The 23,993-nt window shown below is 41.7% G+C and overlaps 3 protein-coding genes across 3 annotated transcripts; 2 read left to right on the top strand and 1 right to left on the bottom strand.

Moving 5' to 3' along the window:
• Window positions 1–9,255: 9,255 nt before the first annotated feature.
• Window positions 9,256–11,820, top strand: N7457_006954 (transcription factor domain-containing protein; the record flags this gene model as incomplete). The annotated part of the gene is made up of 5 exons (XM_057177997.1): window positions 9,256–9,332; window positions 9,392–9,520; window positions 9,628–9,720; window positions 9,772–10,333; window positions 10,387–11,820. The coding sequence occupies 5 exons, from the start codon at window positions 9,256–9,258 to the stop codon at window positions 11,818–11,820; spliced, it is 2,295 nt and encodes a 764-aa protein (XP_057029741.1).
• Window positions 11,821–12,234: 414 nt separating this feature from the next.
• Window positions 12,235–14,639, bottom strand: N7457_006953 (putative C6 transcription factor; the record flags this gene model as incomplete). The annotated part of the gene is made up of 3 exons (XM_057177996.1): window positions 12,235–13,321; window positions 13,399–14,229; window positions 14,278–14,639. The coding sequence occupies 3 exons, from the start codon at window positions 14,637–14,639 to the stop codon at window positions 12,235–12,237; spliced, it is 2,280 nt and encodes a 759-aa protein (XP_057029740.1).
• Window positions 14,640–18,470: 3,831 nt separating this feature from the next.
• On the top strand, window positions 18,471–23,972 carry iml1 (GTPase-activating protein IML1; the record flags this gene model as incomplete). Its single annotated transcript, XM_057177995.1, has 1 exon — window positions 18,471–23,972. The coding sequence occupies one exon, from the start codon at window positions 18,471–18,473 to the stop codon at window positions 23,970–23,972; it is 5,502 nt and encodes a 1,833-aa protein (XP_057029739.1).
• Window positions 23,973–23,993: the final 21 nt, after the last annotated feature.

The raw sequence follows: 23,993 nt of genomic DNA, 5'->3' as shown, positions 1-23,993 counted from the left end.
AATCCTAAAATTGAGCGTTTTTTGGATTATCTAAGTATAGATCTATAACTATAGTAAGAAGGGTTTTAGCCCTTACTAATATAGCCTTATTAATATACTAAATATATAGTAAATGTAGTAAACTAGGAAAGAGGGAGTTAATAGTACCCGAAAAAGTAAGATCTCGGTTAGTAACTAGCACTATATTTAGAAGTAAATATACCTATTTTTAGAATAAAATCTCTATCGCCTAGTAATAACCCTCTATTTACTTATAACGTATAAAATAAGTAGCAAATAGGAAGGTTTGATTAGTTAGTGTAATACTAACTACTTCTAAAAGCGGTATTTCGTACTTATTCGTCTTATATATATAATCTAATATAAAAATCCTATTATATTTATTAGCTAGTGCAATTATATTAGGGTAGGCTAGTGCGAGAAACTCGATCTGATTAGTAGATAAGAGTTTATACTTATATTTATACCCCTTTTTATTTATTTTATCGATCAAAAACTCGATTTTAGATCGAAGACCCCTCTCTTAGCGTTTAAACTAGGAGATCTAATTATAAATATTACGATCTTTGATTAGTTAGGGCGTAGAAGATTATATTATCTAGATAATCTTTATTAGGGGTATAGCTTGATTAGATAACTCTTTAATCTAATTAAGCTAATCTAGGGTAAACTTCCGAGATTAATAGTAGCCTATAATATTATTAGCGGTATAGTTATAGGTAGGGTTCTTAATCTATAGATACTAACTACCACTTTTAGTAGTTATATAGAGCCTAAAAGGGTAATCTTACCGTTTTAAGCTAGTATTTCGAGGTTTTTTCCTAATCGGGGGTTTTATAGACCATTTCAGATCACCCGATCTAATATATTATATAGTCACGTTTTTGCCTATAGTACTAGCTCTAATAGTAGTACAATAACCCTAGGAAAGGGTATATTTTTATACTATTTCGACTAGCTCCTCGCGGGTATTATATATCGCTTCCGGGGGGGGGAGTAGTTATACTATTTATTACCTAATTAGTATAAATTGATACTAAAGTAAGATCAAACTAAGAGAGATCTAGGGTAGATCTAAGATCTTAGTATATCTAGAAACTGAGGGAGATCTAGGGTAGATCTAGGAATAAGCTTACTAGTAGACTTAGTAATAGGGCTAGCGGTGGGGGTGGTATCAGTTATTTTAATAATAATGATTGGAATATTGATAAAAATCAGAGATATAGGGTATAGAGAGAGAGATTAAGATCTAGGGTGCGGGGGAGAGAGAGAGAGAGAGAGAGATCTAGGGGGGGAGAGGGTTTAAATAGATCTTATAAATAATGGGTTGCTATAGAGATCGATATCAGATTGATAGATGAGGTCGACAATCATGTGATATTTACCCTATTTTCCCCGAAATTGTTAATTATCTAAAAAAATGATTATCTAATATTGTGCTAAGCCCCAAAATCCGTTGTGCGCGGATCAGAACCCGAGTTATTAGAGTAGATCTATACGGAAGTCGCTAAGAGTTCGTATAATTTAGCCTAGGTATTTAACGCGGTAGTTATTAGTTACTATTCGTATTAGAATTTAGTAGATATAAAGAAAATATAAACTATAAGTATTTCGTAGCCGTTTCGTTAACGATTCGTCTTCTAATAATAGTCTAGCTATTTTAAGCGAATTATAACGAGTTTACGAATAGTTATTAGGCTAATATATAGACTATACTTAATAGTTATAGTTTAACTCTATTAGATTAGGGTAGACTTTTAAGTCTACTTCTTAGAAATATAGGATATACTTATTAGACTATTACGAAATAGAGGTATTTAGAGTCCGTTTCTAATACTTTTATAGCTATATTCGGGGAAGCTATAGGAACGATCCTACTTAATACTTTCGGGATTAACGAGTATAGAAGGTTTATAACTTATTCTCCTCGATAAAAGGGAAGGTACTATATATATAGTTCCTTCCTTATAATAAAGGTAGTCTAGAATAAAAGAGGAATTTATTTTAATTTTCTAACTATAATCTTTTCTTTCTTTACGTTATTTCGTTATTATTTATATATAGTTCCTTATATATTTCGTAGGTAATCCCCTTATATCTTATTATCTTATCTTTTATAAGTCCTATTTATTTCTATAGGAATCTTCCTTTATTATAGCGCGAGATTATAGTCGCGGTCGCGGTTATAGTTAGGGTTATAGTTAGGGTCGTAGTATAATTCCTATTAACGACCTACTTATAGACTAGTCTATACCCTCTTCTCCTTTAGCTATTTCTAAGATAGTATCTAAGGTTTATAACTATTCCGATATAGATCCGCTATCGACTCCTCCTTATATAGGTCCTATTAAGACTACTTATCGCACTCGAAACTCTAGTTCTTCTATACGCCCGAAATAAAATCGTCCTATCCGATATCGCTTAAATTAGTACGTTACCTATTTATATATAGCTAAGAAGAAGTAGGTTACCGATAAATCTCTTAAGATTAAGTATAAATCTAAGGCTATTAGTTCTATCTCTTACTAATATTATATAAAGAAACGATAGATATATAACTTAGTATAGATTCGTTCGCCTTTTTTATTAGTATCGTACTCTAATTATATAGGTTCTAAGTGATATTACTAGTAACGCTATAGATCTAACCTTAATTATCGAATAGTCTACCCGATTTTTCGAAAAGCTAAAGGATTACCCTAACTATATAGAATAGGATAGGATTAATAAGTCCCGATTTTTCTATAGGCCTACTATCTAGGCTACCGTTAAGAGTAGGATCTATAGGTTAATCTCTAACTTTTCTACGTTAATCTATAGTTATCGAGTTACTTATAGTTTCCCTCTATCTCGAAAGAAGACTCTTATCGTAAGTATTACCTTCTCCCTTTTAGGTATATTTCCCTAATAAATCGGTAGGATATTACTAACACTTATAAATAGTTCCTCTCTTCTTAAGGTCTAACCCCTTTACCTCGCCCTAGTCTTTTAGCTATACTAGCCGAGCGGAAGGCCTATAACGTTTTTATTTACTACTTTATCCGCTATAGAGATTCGGGATATACTTTATAGAACGCCGCGAAGTATTTATTTATTAAGGATTTAATAATAGCAATTATTATAAGTAGTTAAGATACTAATATAAGCCCTATACTTTCCCTTAGTATCTAGGCTAGCTTTCCGATCGTATTAGATACGCTATAGGTTTATTATATATTTAGTATAGTTTCCGGAATTATTCTATTTTCTTATTTTTAAAGGTTATTTCTTCTATAATATCTCGGAAGTATTTTAATAGTAAAATAGGCTCGTTTCGATCTAGATTTATTATCTTCTTTTTATTAATAGAGTATTAAATTTAACTATATATTTTAAGCTTTCTTCTTCTTTTCTTTAAGTTTTCTAAAGGACTTAATAGCTTCTTTTATATTTCCTATATTTTCTTCTAGGATCTACTAGTTATATTTAGTAGACTAACCCTTCTATTTTACTAAGAAGTATCTCTCCTTATTAAATAGCCTTTTATTTTTAATATTTTTAATTTCCTATTTATTAGACTCTTTAAGTTCTAGTATTAGTAAGGTTTTAGACTTTTCTCTCTTCTATAGTTCTAGAAGAGAGATATAGAATATATTATATATCTTATTATATTAGTTTAAGAGACTTAATTAGTACGCCTAGAATCCGATAGGGTTTAGGACCTATAATAGTCTAATATATTTTAGGGCTAGTTTCTTAATATAGACTTTAAACTTTAGGTTTCTTATTAATAACCCTACTAAGTCGCCTTTTTTAAATACTATAGGTTTATAAACGGAGTTAAATCGTTTCGCGGATAATTTAGAAGCTTTTCGTTATTATTCCGTTATATCTTCTTATAACTTTTTTAAAATCTCGATTTTTTTAGTTATAGCTAGGACCTCCTTTTTATATATTTCGTCCTTAGAACGTATACGAAAGTTAGACTTATAGCTTATAAGAGCTATAAATAGAGAGTAGCCTATAGTTATATTAGGCGAGTTATTATAGGTATATTATACTATTAATAGTAGTTTTAGCTATATAAGTTACTCTATATTAATAAAATATCTAAGATAATATTCTAGTATTTAATTTATACGCTTAGTTTAACTATCCGTTTAGAGGTAAAACGTAGTAGAAAGACGTAGTTTTACTTTACTTTTATAGTATAGTTAAGACTAAAATTTACTAGTAAATATAGGGCCTTAATTAGATATAATACCCTATAGGGGTCTATAGCGAAGTTCTATTTCTATATAGAAAAGCTCTATAAGCTCGGAGGCGTTAATTAATATAGAAATAGTAAAAAATAGAGCCTATTTTATTATCCTATTAATAATAATAAAGATACTATCTACTATATTATTTTTATAAATTATAGGTAGTAATCCTATAATAAAATCTATTAATAATTTAGCGAAGAGTTAAATAGGAATCGGTAGTATTCCGAGTATACTATATAGCCGATACCTCGGAGCTACGTTTCCTTAATATACTATATATTCGGATATATATTCCGCGACGTCTTAGTATATATTTTACTAATAGAAATATCTTTATAGTAATATTAATATTCTATATTTACTAAAATATCCCGCTAGGGTATTATTATAATAAAGACTAAAGAGTTTTTTCCTTAAGTTCTCCCCTACGGGGATATAGAGTCTTTCTTTATACCTTATAATACTATATAGATCGACGCCCTAACCTTTATTACCTAGTTTTAACTAAGAAATAGTAAGTTTTCGGCGGCGTATTTTAGGATCGCTATCTTAGATTTTCTCGATTAGATTTTAGAGGTCTAGTTATACTTTCTATATATATACGGATTAGTTTCGGTATATATACTTAACTATTTTATAGGGTATCTATTAGTCGCGATCTAACTCTTCCTATATAGCCTAGTTAGCTACTTCTATATTAGCTTCGTTACTATTTATACTAGTCTATTCTAGATTAAACTAGGATTTACCGGTATATAAATCACTAATACTTAGCGATTTAGCTATAGTAATACTCCGTTTCGGTAATATTCTAATAACGATTCTATTACGTAATAGTCTAAGTAGATCTTCTACTAAGGCGTCCCTTAGTTTTAGATCTACTTTTCGGGATAATATATCTATAGGATTTATTTTTTTTAGTCTATATTTAATAAAAAAGTTATATAGGGATAAGAATATATATTATCTTACTTATCTTCTATTTAGCTTTAGCTACTTTATAAAAGTTTATAAATTTATATAATCGGATAGAACTTCTATAGGTTAGATACTTCCTTCTAAATAGTATCGCTAATATTTAAATAAGTAAACGATAGCGAATAGTTCTTAATCTAGGATAGAATAGTTAAGTTTAACCCTACTAAACTTTTAGGACTAAAAGACTATAGGGTACTATTTCCTATCTTTATTCTTCTAAGATATAATCCCTCCTATACCTTTATTAGAAGTATTAGTTTCTAATCGCGTATCCCTTTCTAGGTTAAAATAGTATAGTAGTATTAGTAACTAAAACATTATAATTAAACGGCGAAACGTAAGTTTTTTATAGATATTAAGCTAGACTTATCTAGGTTTTCTTCTATTTTTTAACCTTTTTAGTAAAGAAGTTAATAAGAGTATAATCTACGAAAACTATAGTATAAACTAATAGTAAAAGTTATAAAATCCGATAAATATTTAGATATTATAATAGCTTTTAGGGAGTTCTTAGTTCCTAATAGATTCTACTTTTAGGGGTCTATAGAGACGCCCTTCGAACCTACTATAAATCCTAGGAACTTTATCTCTTCCTAATAGAATATATACTTTAAGGCCTTTACGTATAGGCTAGCTCTCCTAAGGTTTTCGAGAACTTTTCGGAGGTATTTCGTATAAGATTCTTTTATTAGAGAAAATACTAGTATATCGTTAAGATATATTATATAGATTATATTAAAGTAGTCTCTTAGTATATTATAAATATAACTTTAGAATATAGCGGGGGTATTAGTTAGTCTAAACGGTATAACTATATACTTATAGTACCTATATTAAATACGAAATATAGTCTTCTACTTATCTCCTTTCTTAATATAAATTCGGTAATATATATCTTAGATATCGACTTTACTAAACTATTTAGCTCCCGCTAATTAGTCTAGAATTTCTAAGATAAGTAGTAACGGGTACTAGTTTTTAATTAAGATTTTATTTAGCTCTTAGTAGTCTATATAGAGATATAATCCGCTATCCTTTTTTAGAACGAAGAGGATTAGTACTCCTACGGGACTTTTAGATAGTCGGATTCGTCCGTTTTCTAGATTTTTATTAATATACTCCTAAAGTTCTTTTAGTTCCTTTTAGAATAAAAGATAGATTAGTCTATAAAGAGGGTTTTCTCCCGATAATATATTAATAGTATAGTCTATAACTTTATTTAAGGGAAGGGTTCGTACGTTTTTCGTAGAGAAGATATTATAGAATCCCTATAATTCCGAAGGTAAATTAGGAGATTCTTCTATATCCCTATCCTCTTTATATAGGAGCTATACTTCTTTAAGTATTTTTACTATAGTATAAATATATATATAGTTCCTATACTCTTTTATAAACTAATATAGGGTTATAGCTTTATAGTTTAGGGTATTAAACTACTATTTTCGATTTAGTAAAGAAAGATTAATTTTTTAGTCGACTAAGGTTATTATTAATAGTAGTACTAAACTACCTAAAATCCTTAGATCTCTATCGATAATAATATAGGATCGTATAAACGTTCTAGTAATTCCTCTATTATCTATAATAGTTATAGGGACGTTCTATACCCTATACGTAGTTACTTCTTTACGTCTTACTACTTTAATAATAGGAGGTATAAGTTTCGTTTTTTAAAGTTTTTAAGTTTTTATAAACTTATAACTAACGAGGTCGACTTCCGTATAACTATCTAGGTCTATATAGGTTTTAATTTTTCCTACTAAGATCGGAGTATAGAAGCGTATCGTCGTTCCGATCTAAGGGGTCGGAGTAGGGGAATCTACTCCGACCCGCTCTTATTTCCCTACTATTTCGTTAAGGATCCTTTTATTTTTACTAGTTATACTTTTATTTTCTTTATTAGGGAGTCGTTTAGATATTTATTTAAAAAGTAATCCTTACTTTAATAGGTATAATAGGTAAGTTTCTTTCTTATCTTTTTATTAATAAGATTTCCGTGCCTTTTCGATCTTAAGTTCTTTAGATTTCTTTTTTTAGAGGAGTTTTCGTTTTTATTATATTTTTCGAACTTTCTTTTTTTCTTTTTTATATCTAGGTCTCTTTATCCTAATTCGGTCGCTTTTCGTTTAGGTTTCGTCTTCTAGTTTTAAAGCTCCTAAAATTTTAATATAATAAAGACTATCTCCCCCTAAGTTTTTAGAAGAGTTAGATTATATTTATAGATATAGGCTTAAAGTCTATAATTAAGTTTTAAGAAAAAGGTAAAGGCTCTTTATTCCTCGCTTTACTTTAGGAAATATTTTTCTAAGAGATTTAACTTATAGTAAAAGTCTCTTAGATCTTAATTATTTTATTAGATTATCTTTTATATTTAGTTAGTAATAGTAGCTTATATATTTATAGAATTTTTTATTAAGGATAGAGTCTATTTCTTAAGATAAGCTTATAAACCCTATATAATTCGGCTTAGAGTTAAAGGTATTTCGTCTAGGTAGTTATACTAAAGTTATTAGTAATTCCTATTTATATAGGATAGAGTACTAAGGATCTTTTATTTTTTAGTATTATATTTTTTACTTACTCCTTCGAATTCTAGATATAGTCCGAGTAACTAGTCTTCTCTTTTTTAGATTAAGAATTCTTCTATAAAGTTAGAGTTCTTAAAACGGATTTCCTAACTACGTAGGTTTAGTAAATTACTACGAATCCGGCTACGATATATTAGTGTTTCGGCTACTCTTTTAAGCTATTTAATCCTTATTATAAGGGCTTAGAAGGTTTCTTTCTTAAGGATCACTTAAGAATTATCCTTATTTCGCTAAGGATTCGGGGTAGTTTTAGAGAGTTATCGGTTATCTCTATTAGTAGTAGTAGATACTTCTAAGAGTCCTAATAAAGATTAGATCTCTCCCTCCTCTATCTCGTAGATAGTAGGGTTTTCTTATAGAGGTATCTCCTTATTACCCTATCGGGATCGTAAACTCTATCTCGTTATTATTTCTTTAGGTAGTTAAAGAAGAAGATTTAGAATTATTAAAGTAACTATTTATTAAGGTAGTACTTATTAACTAGGTGAATAATAATACGAGAGGGATACGTAGTTAGAACGAAGGGTATTCGATTCTATATTAGTTATAAGACTAAATCTTGCCTTCCCTTTTCCTATAGGTGTCTTCCTTTTATGATTTAGGTTCCCCGCTTCTCGGGACCGGATCATATTAGTTCCATCCCGACATCGTGGGGTATTCGGAGGGGTCTCCTCCGTCTAGGAAAAGGGAGCCTAAGGCAAAATAGTATAATAAAGAAATACCGTAACATTTTCTACCTAAAGGTATATAATAGGATGACCCCCCTTAAAAAAATAAGAACGTCTATAACCGCTTCCTTTACCGCTGTTTTCACTGCCTTCCTCTTAAAATCACTAAAACCCACTAAAATAGGCGGTACCTCTATTTACTATATAAACCACTATCAAAATATATAGAAATTGAACTAGTAGAAAGAAGGTTATATGATGTTTAAGGGGGGGTCATTTTATTAGGTGTCTTTAGGTAGAGTAGGTCATATGATATTAGGGGGGGGTCATCTTATTATATAGCTTTAGGTAGAAAAGGTTATGTGATATTAGGAGGGGGGGTCATCTTATTATATACCTTTAGGTAGAAAAGGTCATATAATATTAGGGGGGGTGTCATTTTATCAGGTATCTTCAGGCATCTTCAGGCATCTTTAGGCAGCAATTAGGTAGAAATCAGGCAGGGGGATGTTTAATTAGCGAAAGGGATGTGTAATTAGCGAAAGGGATGTTTGATTAGTAGGGGAGGGATGTTTTATTATCAATCCCCTAAAATTATATGCATTTGAGAACAAGACCCAATACCAGGTTGTGGTGATGGTCTCTAAAACCCCCGTACTCGGTCAGATGTTAACATCGCCGAGACCTCGGGAAATGCCCTCTAACCGCCGACCGTACCCGGGTGAGTCTTTCTCTTTCCAAAAGTCCGCCCGATAATAGAGAGAGGTTTTCTTAAACATGACACGGAAAAGACGTGCTATCACACAAGGGCAAGAGCAGGAGGGCGATGAGACCCAAAGAAGGAAATTTGTCGCGTGCGCATTCCGAAAACCCCATGCCGAAGCCACCGAACACTGACGTTCGACATGCACAGCTGTCAAAGATGCCACTCACATAAAATCAAATGCTCCGGAGACCAGCCGTGTACTAAATGTCGCGCGGTAGGTCTCCCCGACGAATGCACCTATGCTACTCGTGATCGCCAGGTGAAAGTGAGCGAGAAGTATGCAGCCCCCAAGTCACCGCTAAGCCCAAGCCTTCAGGGAGCTTGTATTTGATAAAGCTAGTCTGCGACACTTGTTAGGCTTAAAGCTAATCTACTCCAATCAGCTACCTTGATCAGATTCTTGCAGAAAATCAGCGGCTCAAGGAACGATCGATCGCCTCAGCTCGGGTCGCCGAGATCAATGACACGGCGCAGAGGTAAACATTCTTTGACTCTTCCACGAGCCCTACATGCTGATGTCAAAACAGAGCCGCTTCTAGACAACCAGAAGTCTCTGATGGAAACGGCATTCAAAATCCATTGATCGGAGATCGAGCCTGGTTCCACCGGTATGATCCATCTTCGCCACCCATTTACATCGGCGAGGCAGCATGTTCAGCGTTCGCAACACGATTCCGGCGTTTCTTGACGGGGAATAGTGCAATGCCACATATTGCCCGAACGCAGTATGAGCGCGAAGAAAAAATCGCGGCGGCGAACGAAGCTGATATCCAATGGCCGAGTCTTCACCATGCTCGGTTGTTGGTCCGGATAGCAATTCACCAGATCGGACATGTGTACCACCTTATGATGCGCAAGTCAACGTTAGATAAGCTGGAAGAGATATACCAGACACATGATTTTGACTGCAAAGTCAACAAGTGCAAGTTCTTTGCCCTTTTCGCCTTTGGACAGGCGTACTCTATTCGGTCTGAGCCCAATTCTGGGACCAGGGTACCAGGCACGTCGTACTTTGCTCGAGCAATAGCGTTGGTCCAGGTTCTACCAGAAAGAACCAGTGTTACGCACTTGGAAACTTTGCTGCTGTTGGTAAGTGACCCAATATGGACCATCGCTGAATACAATACTTACGATATCTCAAGTCTCTTTTTTCGTACTATCTCAATCGACGTCATTCGGCATACATCCTCATCGGAAACGCTATGCGAATGGGGTTGACCATTGGCTTGAATCACAATATCCCAGAATCACACCTGATTGATCCAGTTGAGCGTCAGCACCGCATTCAAATATGGTGGACGATCTATATCTTCGATCGGATGTGGGGATCCAAAATGGGCCTTCCAATGCAAATCCTCGATGATGACATCCACGTTGACATGCCATCGACCATCTCCCCTAAGTGGCGCCATGAAGAAGAGCTTTCCGACACAGAATATATGACGGCCAACATCAAGTTGGCACGAATAGTTGGCGAAACAATCACCAGACTATACAGCCGCCGGAAGTACCAAGAGACCTTCCTTCAACGCGTCCAGAAGCTCCTGAAAGCCCTGAAACACTGGGTAGAAACACTCCCGGAATCCCTCAGACTGAACATGGAAGATCTGGAATCGAGCAAGAAACCAATCGTCTCCCTCCACATGGCTTTCAACCAATGTGTGATCCTGTCTACCCGCCCTACGCTTCTGCACCTTTTGATGATCCTAAGCAAAACAAACAAGACCCATCCCAATAATGACGCTAATACAAACACCCTGAGCGGAAGCGAGACCGAGACCGAGACCGAAAATGCATCCGTATCACAACCAGTCTTGACCCTAAGCGAAGCATGCATTCATGCGGCGCGACATTCCCATTCCATGATCCTGACAAGGTGGATAAACGGATCCATGCCGACATTCGGCTATTTCCACGCCCACTACCTCTTTTCCTCCGCGTTGATTCTGGCAATGTCCAGCTTCGTTCCGATTGGGAGTCCCAATGATATGACAGGGTTCGACTCGGCGCTGGATCTGCTACACTCGATCACCGATAATGGGAATTTGGCTGCTGCAGAATTCTACCATAATCTTGAACAAGTGAAGATTTGCTTGGAGGCCTATCGAGGTGTGAGGCTGGGTCACGGAAATGCTGGGCTCGCTACGGGTGGGGAAGTTGCTTCTTCTTCTACCAACACTAACGCAAGTGGTAATGTACCCTCTACTGCTGCACCGGCCCTATCCGGGCCATCGTCGGAATCGGTACCGACAACGACTACGACGCTTTCCATGAGCACTTTGCCACTCAACCCATCGACATCGACATCGGCATCTATACCTGCGGCGTCGGTGATGCCCACAACACACGATATCCTGGCTTCTGCCACAACCACACAGCCAATCCACAGCCATGGCATTGATGCATATAATTATCCTTTGGGAGACACCGTTAGTGGATACACGACTGAGATGGCGTTTCTAGAGCCGACCATGCAGGATTTTCTGGCGCAGTCGGATATCGATCTTGGACTGTTACGTCCAGTTGATACCTTTTTCAACGAGGCGGAGAATCTGTACACATGTCATGAATTTTGATTATGTTAGCCGGGGTAAGTCATTTGAGGTTATAGTGCTTGAAGCTGATGTGCAGGCCAAGACACTCACTTTATCATGTATGCCTCCATAACGAGAAACCCCCGTAAGGAATTGCAAAAGAACAATCTTTTGGCAAAGTGTAAGCTGTTAGAGTAAGATGAAGTCGACTCAATGTAAAGTACTGGTAGATGAAAACCGAAATTGCAACCAAATGATCACACAAGTATCCAACTATAGCAAAGCGAGGGATATGTGATAAAAACAACATGAATGGCATATCTCATCGAAGCCAGCAGAGGGAACAACAAAAAACACACATTTTCAAAGCACTATTCCATCAGCCAAGCTGGAGCTTGTATAAAGATCTCATAACTACATAAAGCACATTGAGAAGATGCGTGGAGTGACCAGTACCTAGAGTTCGAGGTCGAGGTTGAACCCGAACTTCAAGCCATGCCGCGAGAGAATATCCACGCACACAATCCAGGCTTTCTGCGAGCAGGGGTCTTTCGTAGACATTTCTTTCAACCAGCGAATCGCCTTTTGTATGTGCCTGATAATATCAGCAGGATTAGGTGGGCTGAGATGGCTGCGCATGAACAGCCAGGTGAGGAGAATAGTAGTAGACTGCATGATATTGTGCAGGATGCACCACCACGGAGTGACGCCATACAACCAATCCAAATCTGGTACCTCGGGCAGCATATCTACCATTTGGCCTGCCATCTGAACGCACATGGCTGCCATTTGATCACACAGCGTTCCCGGAGACGTTGCTTCGGATGATGATTGAGAGAGACGGCGAAAGCAGGGCTGCAATATTATCAACTTCGTGGCATAGAACCTGAAAGCGAGGCTAACACACTGCCGCACAAACTGGTGGGTTCTGTCTAGCGTTATGAAATGAAACTCCGCTGGGAGACGAGATAACCAGTTGTCCGCATGATTGTTGAGCATGGAAATGGCTGTTTCGATATCATGCCATGACTGCCGTGTTGACCCAGGAGCATACAGGATATCGATAGCATCTCTCAAGATATGAGCTAGATCCACCGCATACAGAAAGCACAGAGAAGTATTAGGTGTGAAATCCATGGCCCCCATCTGATTCGGTCTTTCTTGTTGTTTCCCCTTGCCCTTCCCCTGCTGCGCTGGGGATTTGAGAGCCACACCCTCCGTCGGTGAATCAATAGGAGTATTGATAAATAAAGAAGTGAAGAAGGCATTTCGATTTTCTTGGTTTGTGATAACCTGCACCACACGCTCATCGCAAAATTCCTCCTCTTGAAAGGGAACAGGAAGGGGCGTGGTGCAGAAGATGTCCCTCGTGCTAAGTGGACGTCCAGTCATCTCACACAAACAAATATCCAGCATGAACAGTGCCCACCAAACCCGATATCGAAGTTCCTTTGAAAAGTGCGTGATGCTTTCGGTTTCGCTTCGGATGTTTAGGCCCATGGTCGCTGCCGATCGAATCGCAAGACCGATGATTCTCCATGATCTGAATGATGAAATATCATTGATCAGATATGAATACGTAGAAAGAGAAAGGAGGGGACAAAAAGAGTAAACACAAACCTGTTGACTTGCCCAACTGACAAGAGGTAAAAAGCAGCTAAGCCCTCCACTTGTGCTTGTTGCAAGTCCGGATGGTCTAGCAGCACATTGCCCACACTAAGCCTCCATGCCCGTTCAAAATAAGTTTGATGATCATCGCAATCCGGTTGGGGCTGATCGACAAGAAGGGCGTGTCTGGTCGCGATGGCAAAAACCAGGTTCAGCATCGCAATCCAGCGTTTACCAGGTCGCACGTTCGGATTCATATAGAAGGATCGATACTGGTTTAAAAATATGGTCTTTCCAATGATCGGAAACTCAGGATGAACAACATGGAAGTAAGCATCCATGAGTCCGTTAGCGATGTGTTGTGGAGGACGGCGTGCGAGGTCGATATCGTCGAAAACCAAGATTCCCGAATCATCTTGGAAGAAGGTCACGGATGAGATCGGAGGGCGTTCAGATACCTCTTTAATCGATTTGAAAGTCTCACGATCAAGGTCGCGTTTGAGTCTGTACAACCAGGCCATCTCCGAATGTTCGCCCACAAATCCCACCGCTTGCACTTTCTCATCACGGTTAAAGTCTTCTTCGGTGTAGTCTACAGCCCCCGAGGAAGCAACCATAGAGCTCACATCTGCACTGGAAGATAGAATACTTAGATGTTGTGCATTGTTGGATGGAGTGGACAAAACAGGGGAAGGGACTTTGGCTTGGGCGATGAGAGGGCGTGAATTGAGGTCTCTCAGGGTTTGATCCACTTGTCGGGCCAAGGACGCACCGAGCTTGGGATAAAGATTGCGTAGCAAAGCGTCATAAGTTTCAACTTGTGTAGTCAGATCATTCAGTTGCCTATCCGGTGGTTAGAAAAAGGGTGGGACTGAGAAGATTTTTACCCACTTCATCATCCTCTCCCTTTTCCGATCGCCGTACGAGCATCGGACCCCGGCATCCTGGCACCGATGACATGCTGGGCGATGGCCACTACATTTGGCCTTTTGTTCACGGCAATTTTCACAGGCCCGACTGACTCGACCACTGCTGGTCCAACTACTGGGCTGCGAAGTCCGGGGAATGGCCACTTTAGCATTCACATGCCTGATGTTGGGCTTGGAAGGACCTTCACGAGCAGGTATAGTCTCGGCAGCTGCAAAATTGAACGGGGACGGTTGTGGGTAGACAGACACGCCCCAGTCGTGATTGATCGGGGCTTTTTCCGGATTAGGATGTTTGGGAAAGGAGTCCCCGAAGTTCCCACTCATATCGTTGGCGGATATACATTCAATCAAAGGAGATGGGCACAGGAAGAGGAAACTGGGTGAGACACTAGCGGGATATTGTTTCTAAGCCACACTGAAGGTAACAGCTACCCTCCGGGAAGGAATGATCGCTCCTTGCACAGCATGGGGGGAACCATATTAATAATAAGAAAAAACAAGGCAGTATACCATTCTGATTCTGGGTGTTCTCCGAGTTAGCTATGACAGAAATGGAGCCCTGTGGTATGCTGGAGCTCTTTGCCGATCGGTTCGCCACTTCGACGTGGGAAGACCAATAGACGTATCGCATGGCACTTTGATGGTATTTTTCATTTGGGAATCGTTCTCGCTCGAGATTGAAGAGAGAAATGCCAATTCAAGCCGAGAGACTGCTTCGGGGAGTTTTGTTTAGTCCTCTTGTGATGCGAGTGGCCGTGCCATACTATCAATGTGGATGCGTTGCGTTGCATGCACAGTGGGAATCGCACATACTTGGTAGTTGGAGTAGTCTGTACAAGCTGTACGGGTAGATTGGGAGCTTTGAAGCCGAAGTCTCCAAGATTTAAACACTTGTCGCCCTCGAATACCTCCAGATTGATAGAACAGAATGGTGGGATCGTTTCACGTTCCGAACTCGGGGGTCATTCAGCCTTTTGTCGGCGTGGGAACCATCACAATTCCGACTCTCGGTGAGGGTATCTCTCTGAAAGCATTGTGTGCATTTGTTTTACCTCTCCTCAAAGTTTGAGTGCCTGACAGAATACACGGAGTATTCGTTTTCTGAAACAATATTGTTTGATCAAAACAGGGTTTTGCGTGGAGGAAGCCTCTCAAGCTTTCCCTCCATTCGAAACTCTTTAGAAAGCGTGTGTATTCGTGTTGGCGCTTTGAGCCCTGGAAATATTGACTCATACGACATACCTGGGTTGAAGGTCTGATTCCCTTCCCCCAATCCCATTGTCCTGCTAACGCCTCGATTTGCCTCACTTTGGGGGAAGGGAAGGGGGTGGACAACCGTTTGGCCTTGAGCCAGCGAAGCCGCACAGATCATCTCCATACGCTGCCAACTCGAATTTGGATTCACAGACAAATTCAAAGGTCGATATTAACGAAGACTGGCGGACTCATTCAGAGGTCATTGTTATTGGTAGGTGTCCCTTTTCCAAGCCAAGCCTGCGTGATACTCTGGTCGGAAAGGGAGTCCTATGTTATCTGCTTGAGAATCCTGACTGCATTATATAGACCGGCTGTGAGCGGGGCGGTAATGGCCCATAGCCGGTGACATTGCATGTGAGGAAAAGTGATGGTGCTTGACGGTGATTGACCATGACAGCAATGAAAGGTCGTCAGCTTCAGCAGAATGGTCATGAGAGACCGTGGTCATGGCTCAAAAGCGTCCTAGTGAGTGAACACCTGATTAGCACGAGGATTTCACTGAAACGGATGGGATTTTTTTGCAGGATAACTTTTGTTGACGCTTTTATTTATCAGCTTCTCCGGTTCAAGCTTCCCACTCGCATCACGGAGATGCATCCACCATAACACGAACGCGACGCGATATACACCGGAGTATGGTCAGTAAGATGCATGGTCTGGTGTTCATTCACATCGTCTGAATAAGAAGCACCACTAGGCCGAGCGAGACACCGCAATTTTTTGCTCGACGAACTCAGACGACGATCCAAGACACTCGACAATCTATATCGACGCTCGGGAATAACGAAGAAAAAAGAAATAAAGGCAAATGGCCCTTATCCCATCCGTGGGAGTGATTTTGGCTGAGCCACGGGCCTTGAAAACGAGATAGTCGCTGCATGGTACTGGATTTTTTGGGGCAGTTGACGGTATGCCAGGAAAGAGTTTATAGCAATAAGTGCGGTTCAATCATAATATATGCTCCTGAAAGAAGACAAGATGAGATTAGTCCTCGATCGAAGAATGTGCCGTCATCGCGATAACGATTCCTGTGGCAGAACCATGGCTATGGCTGAGGACCAAGGCTCTTTATAGCCTGGGGGATGAATAGCTCAGAGACATCGCGCATTTCTATTCTCTGACTGGCCCTAGATTTGCGAGGCATTTCGGAAACAAGACCATTGGAAGTTCGCAATGGAATCCTGAACACGGCGTCTCGAACGATCCATATATGATCGAAAGATTGGTTCTTCATCCCGGTATTGGATGGCGACAGGTGGATACGAACATGTGCTCAGATATCACTGCAAGCTGTGCTTCACATGACGCCTAGAAGCACAGATGACGTGCCACCTCGTTATATCACACCGAGAGGGTTGACACCAACCAAAGAACCATCCCGAGGTCAATAACAACATCACAACTAAAAAGAGAAAGCCTTAATTGGACACGTTCGGTCAATTTCCAGGCGCTTAGCTTTGCCGAAGCAGTCTCCAGGGTTTCACGGCACGGGCAGTCCGCGTGACAATGCATCAACACATGAGCCTGCACCTCAAAGACTATAATCAATTGGGTTGATTCATTCCCTGGGCATTTCAACGGGGACTGGCAAGTCACATCTGGAAGGTCAAATGTGTCTAAAAACCGGGAATCGGGATGGTCTGTCAGGACTGTGCCCGTTACTCTAGCCTTTTCCCTGAGGACAATTGGCGAAAACAGTACTGGATCACTAAATGAGATTAATTCACGAAAAAGGGGATAGCGGATTGGAGACAGCCATTTTTGCGTTGGGAGAACAAAAGAGGTGTCGTGCAGATTGGGTTTGAGACGCAACAACGGGGGCGCGAGGCACCCCGGAAATCAACTCCGGAGGACATAGATCCAATGAGGCCCTGTCGGAGAGGTTTGCCACGGTAAAAATGTAGGGGTTTCGACCCATAAATGGTACATTTTCATACCATCACGCTTACTACGTATTGTCTAGATCCTCGTTCTCGTCTCTGTCTATGTTCCTACGATAATCTATATTCGAAAGTTGAAACGGGACGCTTCTCTTCTCGGTGGATAGATCGATCTTGGAGGGCATCGGGGGGAGATTAGGCGGCTTGCTGGGGCTTAGTACGCTTGGGCGGGGACTCGGTGATGATCTCACTCTTAAGCTGAGAATCGATTTTAACGGAACTGATGCTTGGTGCTGGAACTGGTGCTGGAAATGGGAGAGAACGAGGAGGTAGAGTGAAAGGATCTAATTAGTTAACTCAAGATTAGGAGGATAAAAGATTCACGCCCAGAACACTAGGCATTTAATTTTGAGGGCGATACTGAAAACTCAGGGATTGGGGGTTACTGTTTACATCAACAGGATTCAACACTCAACACGCTAATATCATAAGCACCCATTATTATGGAACGGTTTTTGCTCGGAGTTTAATCAGCTCGGAGTACGAGATAGTGAACAACTCACGCTGCAAGTTCTGCGCCTGGCTAACACTTGGGAGAATCTAGAAAATATCCATCAACAGATCAATTGAAAAAATATTTGTATGGAAACTTAGGTTTGCAAGCTTTCGCTTCAGACAACTGGGAACGCGCAGTTACGTACTCCATTTGTTTGCCGAAATCCCACCATCCTCGTCAATTTTTATCTCCGAGGACTGAAAAAGGAAAAGGAAGAATTTATACATTCCAAGTCCATCAGGTCAAGTCGGTTTATACCCAAGAACAATGGTTGTTTTGTATGAGGCATGGATAGTTGAGGTTGACAATTTGCCTCAGGCATAAAACTCATGTGACTTGAATGTTCCACGTGACCGTCATATCTCCCCTTTGCAGAGGCTATCTCTTACAAGAACTCAAGGGTATGATCAGATATCTGAGTTGACCGGGTTCAATGAATTACCAGCATCAAGACATATAAAAATGTCTTTGCGGGGGCCCATGCGACGATCGCACTTAAGGCAAGTGAGCGCGGCGAGCTTGGAGAGCAGCTCCACCCACTCACTGGAGACCTCGAACCGTGATCATGAGCACGACCAAACCACAGATGAGCGCACTGTCAGATTAACCTCAGCAAGCTGGGCAAGACACCAATGTGCGCTTTGGGTGCACGATGAGATGTTTTCCCGTGAAGAGATCTTGTTGAATCCATCGGCTCTCGGCGAAACTGAAGTGCAAGTCGGCGATGTCGTCGAGATCCTACCGGTGCGAGCACCGGGCGATTCTGCCTACTCCACTTTAAAGCCAGAGGCAGCCTTGAAAGCAGCTCGTGAGAGCCATGCCGAACTAAACTTGGCGTCTCAGGCGGATGGTACCTCAAAATTCAAGACTCCGTTGCAAAGTCGCTGTCTGTTCGTGGTGAAAGCCCTCCCACCAGAAATCAAAGCTCGACACCCTCAGTTAGAGATCTCAGTGACCAACAACATTGCCAACATCTTTGGTTTTAAGAACAGAACGCAAGTTGTATTGTCTACTGTGGACCGAGATCAATGTGCGGCCTCTCATGTTGACATCGCCTTTCGTGATCAATACATGGTTCGATCGGATATGTGGAGACTTGTCATGTCAGAATTATCAGACAAAATAATATACAAAGGACAGAAAATCATGTTTATGGGGAGCATCAAAGCCACGGTCAAGAACATCTTTATCCGAGAAAAGAAATGTCTCTCGGGGTACTTTTCACCACAAACGATCCCTATCTTCCGAAGCGAGTCCGCGAAATATGTTTTGTTCATTCAGATGTCAAAAGAAATGTGGGACTTTGATTCTGAAGGGACTGGTGATATTCTATTCAGCCGAGTTATCAATGGCTTTCTGCCGGAGCTCTTCAAACGATGGGCCGGTTCTGACGCAAAACATCTGGTGACCATCGTGATGTTCACTCGAGTGGAATATGACATGCCCAACTATCTAAGCCAGTCTAAACTTAGCGCTGGGAACTTGAATACCAAGTCCGGACCAAACAAAGCCCCGACCCGAGATTTTTATCGCGTGGTGGTGAATGATATGGCCAGCGGTCATTGGACTACTATCTTAGACGAGCTGAAAAAAGAATTCAGGACATTTTTGCGAGATGTCTCCATGCTAAAAACGGATGACATTGATGTGGCACCTGGCAGCAATATCAAGGCTCCTTCCAAGCCGAACATGGCGACCATTGCTGGACATCCCACCTCAGCTCTGCGAGGGAATATCCTAGAGGCTATTCACCTCGCCTCCGCTCACCTGGCTTTCGATCATATCGATCGAGACATGGTCCACACTGGTACCTCAATTATCGTCATTACGCCGGGTAGCGGCGTTTTTGAGGTGTCTTACGAGTCTTTAGCTTCTACAACAGAAGCACTTGCAAATCGGGGCATAGCGATTGACCTAGTTTGCTTAAGCCCGATGCCTCTCCATTCAGTGCCACTATTCAAATACCGGGAGCCAGTGGAGCGACATTTTGGAGATTTGGCAGAGACTGGACCGGGTGAAGCTCACACGGAGAGGGTATCTCCTGAAATACATCATTCCTTGTCAAGCGTTGTGAGCAGATCGTCGTATCTTTCTCCAAGTTCGTACCTTTCTGCAACCAGGATAAGGGAAAGGGCGAAACCTCAAGCCAAAAACTGGAGTTTCGGTATACCTCATTGGCTCGACATCTCTTATTGGAACCCTGAAACATACCGCGAGGCCCGCCGCATCCTGAAAAAGGACCCCAATGCCCCTATATCCCTTACTGTCACCCGGCCATCCAAAGCATTCACGCCGCGAGTACGTATGTATGAAATCCAAATGATGGGAGTCATGGAAAGTGAGCAAGCAAACATTACTATTCCTTATCTTACTGAAGGGCGCGGGACAACTAGGCTGCGTGGATCTTGGCCCAGCTACACTGCGGCCAATCGCGCAGCACCGAAAGCGCGGTTTGCAAATCCTTCATCCTTCAAGGCGCAACTAAGTGATAGTTTGCGTCCGGGTTCCTTCATTCAGAACCACGCAGACCAGGATGACTTGCAAATCCGAGATCCGCGGACTTCACGGAAGGAAGTGATGACTTGGATGGACCACTACGACGATAATATCTTTGCTGTTTCTCCAAAACGGCAGGTCAACAAGATTTCCAAAGCAAAGCGGCCTAGTGAAACGGAATTTCAAGCTGCTGGTGTCGGGGTGCATGAAAGGTTATCTGCTCGCTCCATCACGCGCCTGCGCCATCATGAAACGAATCCAGCAGATGAGAATGATTCTTTACACTCTGGACCTCGAAGAATTGACTCAAATATGACCACACCAAGAAGCCCTGTCTCTGTTCAAAGCATTTCTCCTATAAAGCCAGCCTTGAAAAAGACACCTGTGCCAATAGCCTCGCGGATTTCGAGGACGATCAGCTTCGCGCTTCGAGGCTTAAGCGCGACTCCTCCAAGAGCCTCAGCAAGTACAGGGATCAATGTGGAACATGCTAGTGCTATGCCCATGACAAAACAAACAACCCCCGCTGGATCTATCTCTGATGCGAGGAGTATTTCTTCTTTGAGCCCATCAGAAACAGCATCGACTACAACCGCTTTCGAGACACTTTCGACACCTGCAACGCCCATCAAGTCTTCTCAAAAACTTTCTAAACCGATTTCCATCAAAATACCTCCTAAAATTCCTTCGAAGGAGTCCGAACAACCAGAACATGCGGACCCCCGTGGACCATTCCCAGCGGAGACAACAGCGAATGTAGTGGGTCAGCATCAACGTGAAGGTGCCTCGAACGATCCCAAGATTGAGATTACACTCACCCATAATTCACGCGAGCCTCTTACGCGAAACTCCCCAAGTAAAGCTTTGTCTCCATGGGTCCGATCGGTCAACCCATGCAATACCCCCAAAGATGTGCTGCGAGATACCAGTTGGTTTGGCCGCTGGCAACATGCATATCCTCGCCCCCCACATGTGGCTGTAGTAAAGTGGAAGAGCTTAAAGTCTCCCGCAGTGCTTCCATTGACAACGGAAGAATTTCCAACAGCCAGCGAGCTCGCTTTGGATTATCTCCAAACACCATACCGTGTGTTCCCAAATGAAGATTCCGAAGGCATTGAAGCACCGAAGACACGCGGAGTACTTTTGCGAGAAATGATCTCGCTGCGACTTTCTCACGGCTTCCAAATCATTGTTGGAAAGCATGTAGCTGAAGTTTCCGCTCAACCCGCCCTTGAATCATTGAATGTATTTGATTTCAGAGGTATAGAGCGTGATGGGCTCACGGTGTTCCTCTCCAAAGGCAACACGATCCACCGACTCGTTTGTATACAAGGAGGAGAAGTTGAAGTAACCCGCTTCACGCATCAAAACTCTGCGGTGCTCACTCCTCCCAAAAGGCCTTCCTACACTCTCTACCAACCGGCCATGAAAACAATAATGAGTGAAGAATACGAAGTGAAAAACATCAAGCTCGACCCGACTTCTGAGGAGTACAACTGGAACTATGCCGACAATTACGTGGCTGGTCATAGAGATTATCTCCAGAACCCGGCCCAGCAGCTGCATTTCTGGCGAGTTCGTTACGTCTTGATCCCGCTCCAGCTTCACGCCAACTCTAGGCGGAATATGCAGTCTTCCCACGAGGACAACGAGGAAGAAATTCATTTGCTAGGAATCAGCCAATTGACCCATATCTGGCAACGGTACAAATATGTGTCGCCAGAAGAAAAACTTTTCGATACGTCGAATCCTAAGCGAGACCAAAATCCCTTGAACATCATGTACCAAACACGGAATCCATCGGAGGTTGTTACAGCAGAACTCGATCGTTTGCTGCTTACTGATCCAGGGCTTGACAACGCCCCTGCTCAGCTTCTGCCCGAGTCAGAGCTTTTGGACAGATCTAGTATCAGTCTTTCGTCCTTGGCGCAGATCATCCAAGGCGAAAAGGGCGTCCGGATGATGGACCGACGATGGCATTGGAGGTTACACTACAACTGCTTCATCGGGTTTGAATTTACAACCTGGCTATTGCAAAACATACGCGATATTGATACTCGCGACCAAGCAGTCAAATTCGGCAACGAACTGATTGAACATGGTTTGTTCCAGCACGTGGAAAAGAGACACAATTTCCGCGATGGCAACTACTTCTATCAAATGTGTGCAGAGTATCGTGTCACCCGTCCAGAGTCTCGAGGAAGCTGGTTCCCTCAGCTTCGAACAGACAAGTCGATGCCGTCAACACCCGCCGTTGGCACTGCAAAGGACTCTCCTGCCAGCCTCAAGGCTCGATCGGACAGCATCGACGAGCATATACCGCAGACCCCCAATACTCCTTCCAAGACGAAAAACAAAGTCGCCATTATGCTGTCCAAATCTATGAAGTATGACGTTGATCCGCGCAAGCGGTCGAATCGACCAGAAGTCATTGACCTTCACTGGGACCGCCTGCATAATCCCGAGAACTGTTTCCACATCGAACTCAGCTGGATGAGCACCACCCCCAAATTGATTGAGGATACCGTACTTTCTTGGGCCTCGACTGCCGACAAATTTGGGCTCAAATTGGTACAAGTCCCGATTTCCGAAGGCTGTGCCATTGACAAGACGCAGCCATTCCGGAAACCCTATCGGGTCAAACTCAAGGTCCCGCCGCCCAAGGGACCCCTTCATACTGTGTTCAACAATGCATCGTTTGCGCAACCGGGTCCGCCCGATCGCCTGTATTACCAGAAGGCCATACTACGGAAGTTCGATTTTGTGCTAGACTTCGAAGCCTGTTCTGCATTCCCAGCTGATGTTGAAGTGTACTACTCATGGGGAAAGCCCGATTATGTTTACCCTCAGTTCATTCACCGAAGCGGATGCCTCATCGCCCAGGTCACCGACGAAGGCGATTTCCTCATCCTTGCCAATCGGCTAGTGAGCACTCGCACCACCCCTAGTCGAGACGCGAACCGCTTTGAGGGCCATAATCGATCCGACTTCCGTGGCCGCGCACCAAACCACGATGGACTTGACCGTGTATCGCCTCGGCTGTCGCCGATCACCAGACCCATTCTTGACATTGGCAGCATCGGCAGCCCACTTACCCCATCATCAGGGTATCCCAACATTGACTCTGCGGGCCTTTATCGCGCCCCTGAAAACATCCTGAGCGGCCTACTTGAGTTCTGCCATGATGCGGCCCAGCTACAGCAGTTTTACTCCGAATCTTACATTCGTCCATCGTCAACTAAGGTGCAGCCGGTTACCACAAACCTAATGGACGCCTCGATTCCGTCGCTGGAGCTTCCCGCCAGCGTGGTTTCTCATCATATCTCGCCACCGCCGGGTTTGTCCCGAATCAGTCAAGACTCGCGCGAAGGATTGATGTCCCCGGAATTTACGCGCGCCAGAGCTCGTGCGGAAAGTCTGAATCACAATGCAAGCCCCAGGAGTGGCAGCTTACGACCCTTGATCTAACCATTTAAAGATACCCATTGA

The sequence above is a fragment of the Penicillium paradoxum genome, assembly GCF_028828445.1.
Source record: "Penicillium paradoxum strain IBT 22861 chromosome Unknown utg000006l_segment0_segment0, whole genome shotgun sequence".
In the NCBI taxonomy this organism is placed as follows: domain Eukaryota; kingdom Fungi; phylum Ascomycota; class Eurotiomycetes; order Eurotiales; family Aspergillaceae; genus Penicillium; species Penicillium paradoxum.
This window is presented reverse-complemented; position numbering and strand designations above follow the sequence as displayed.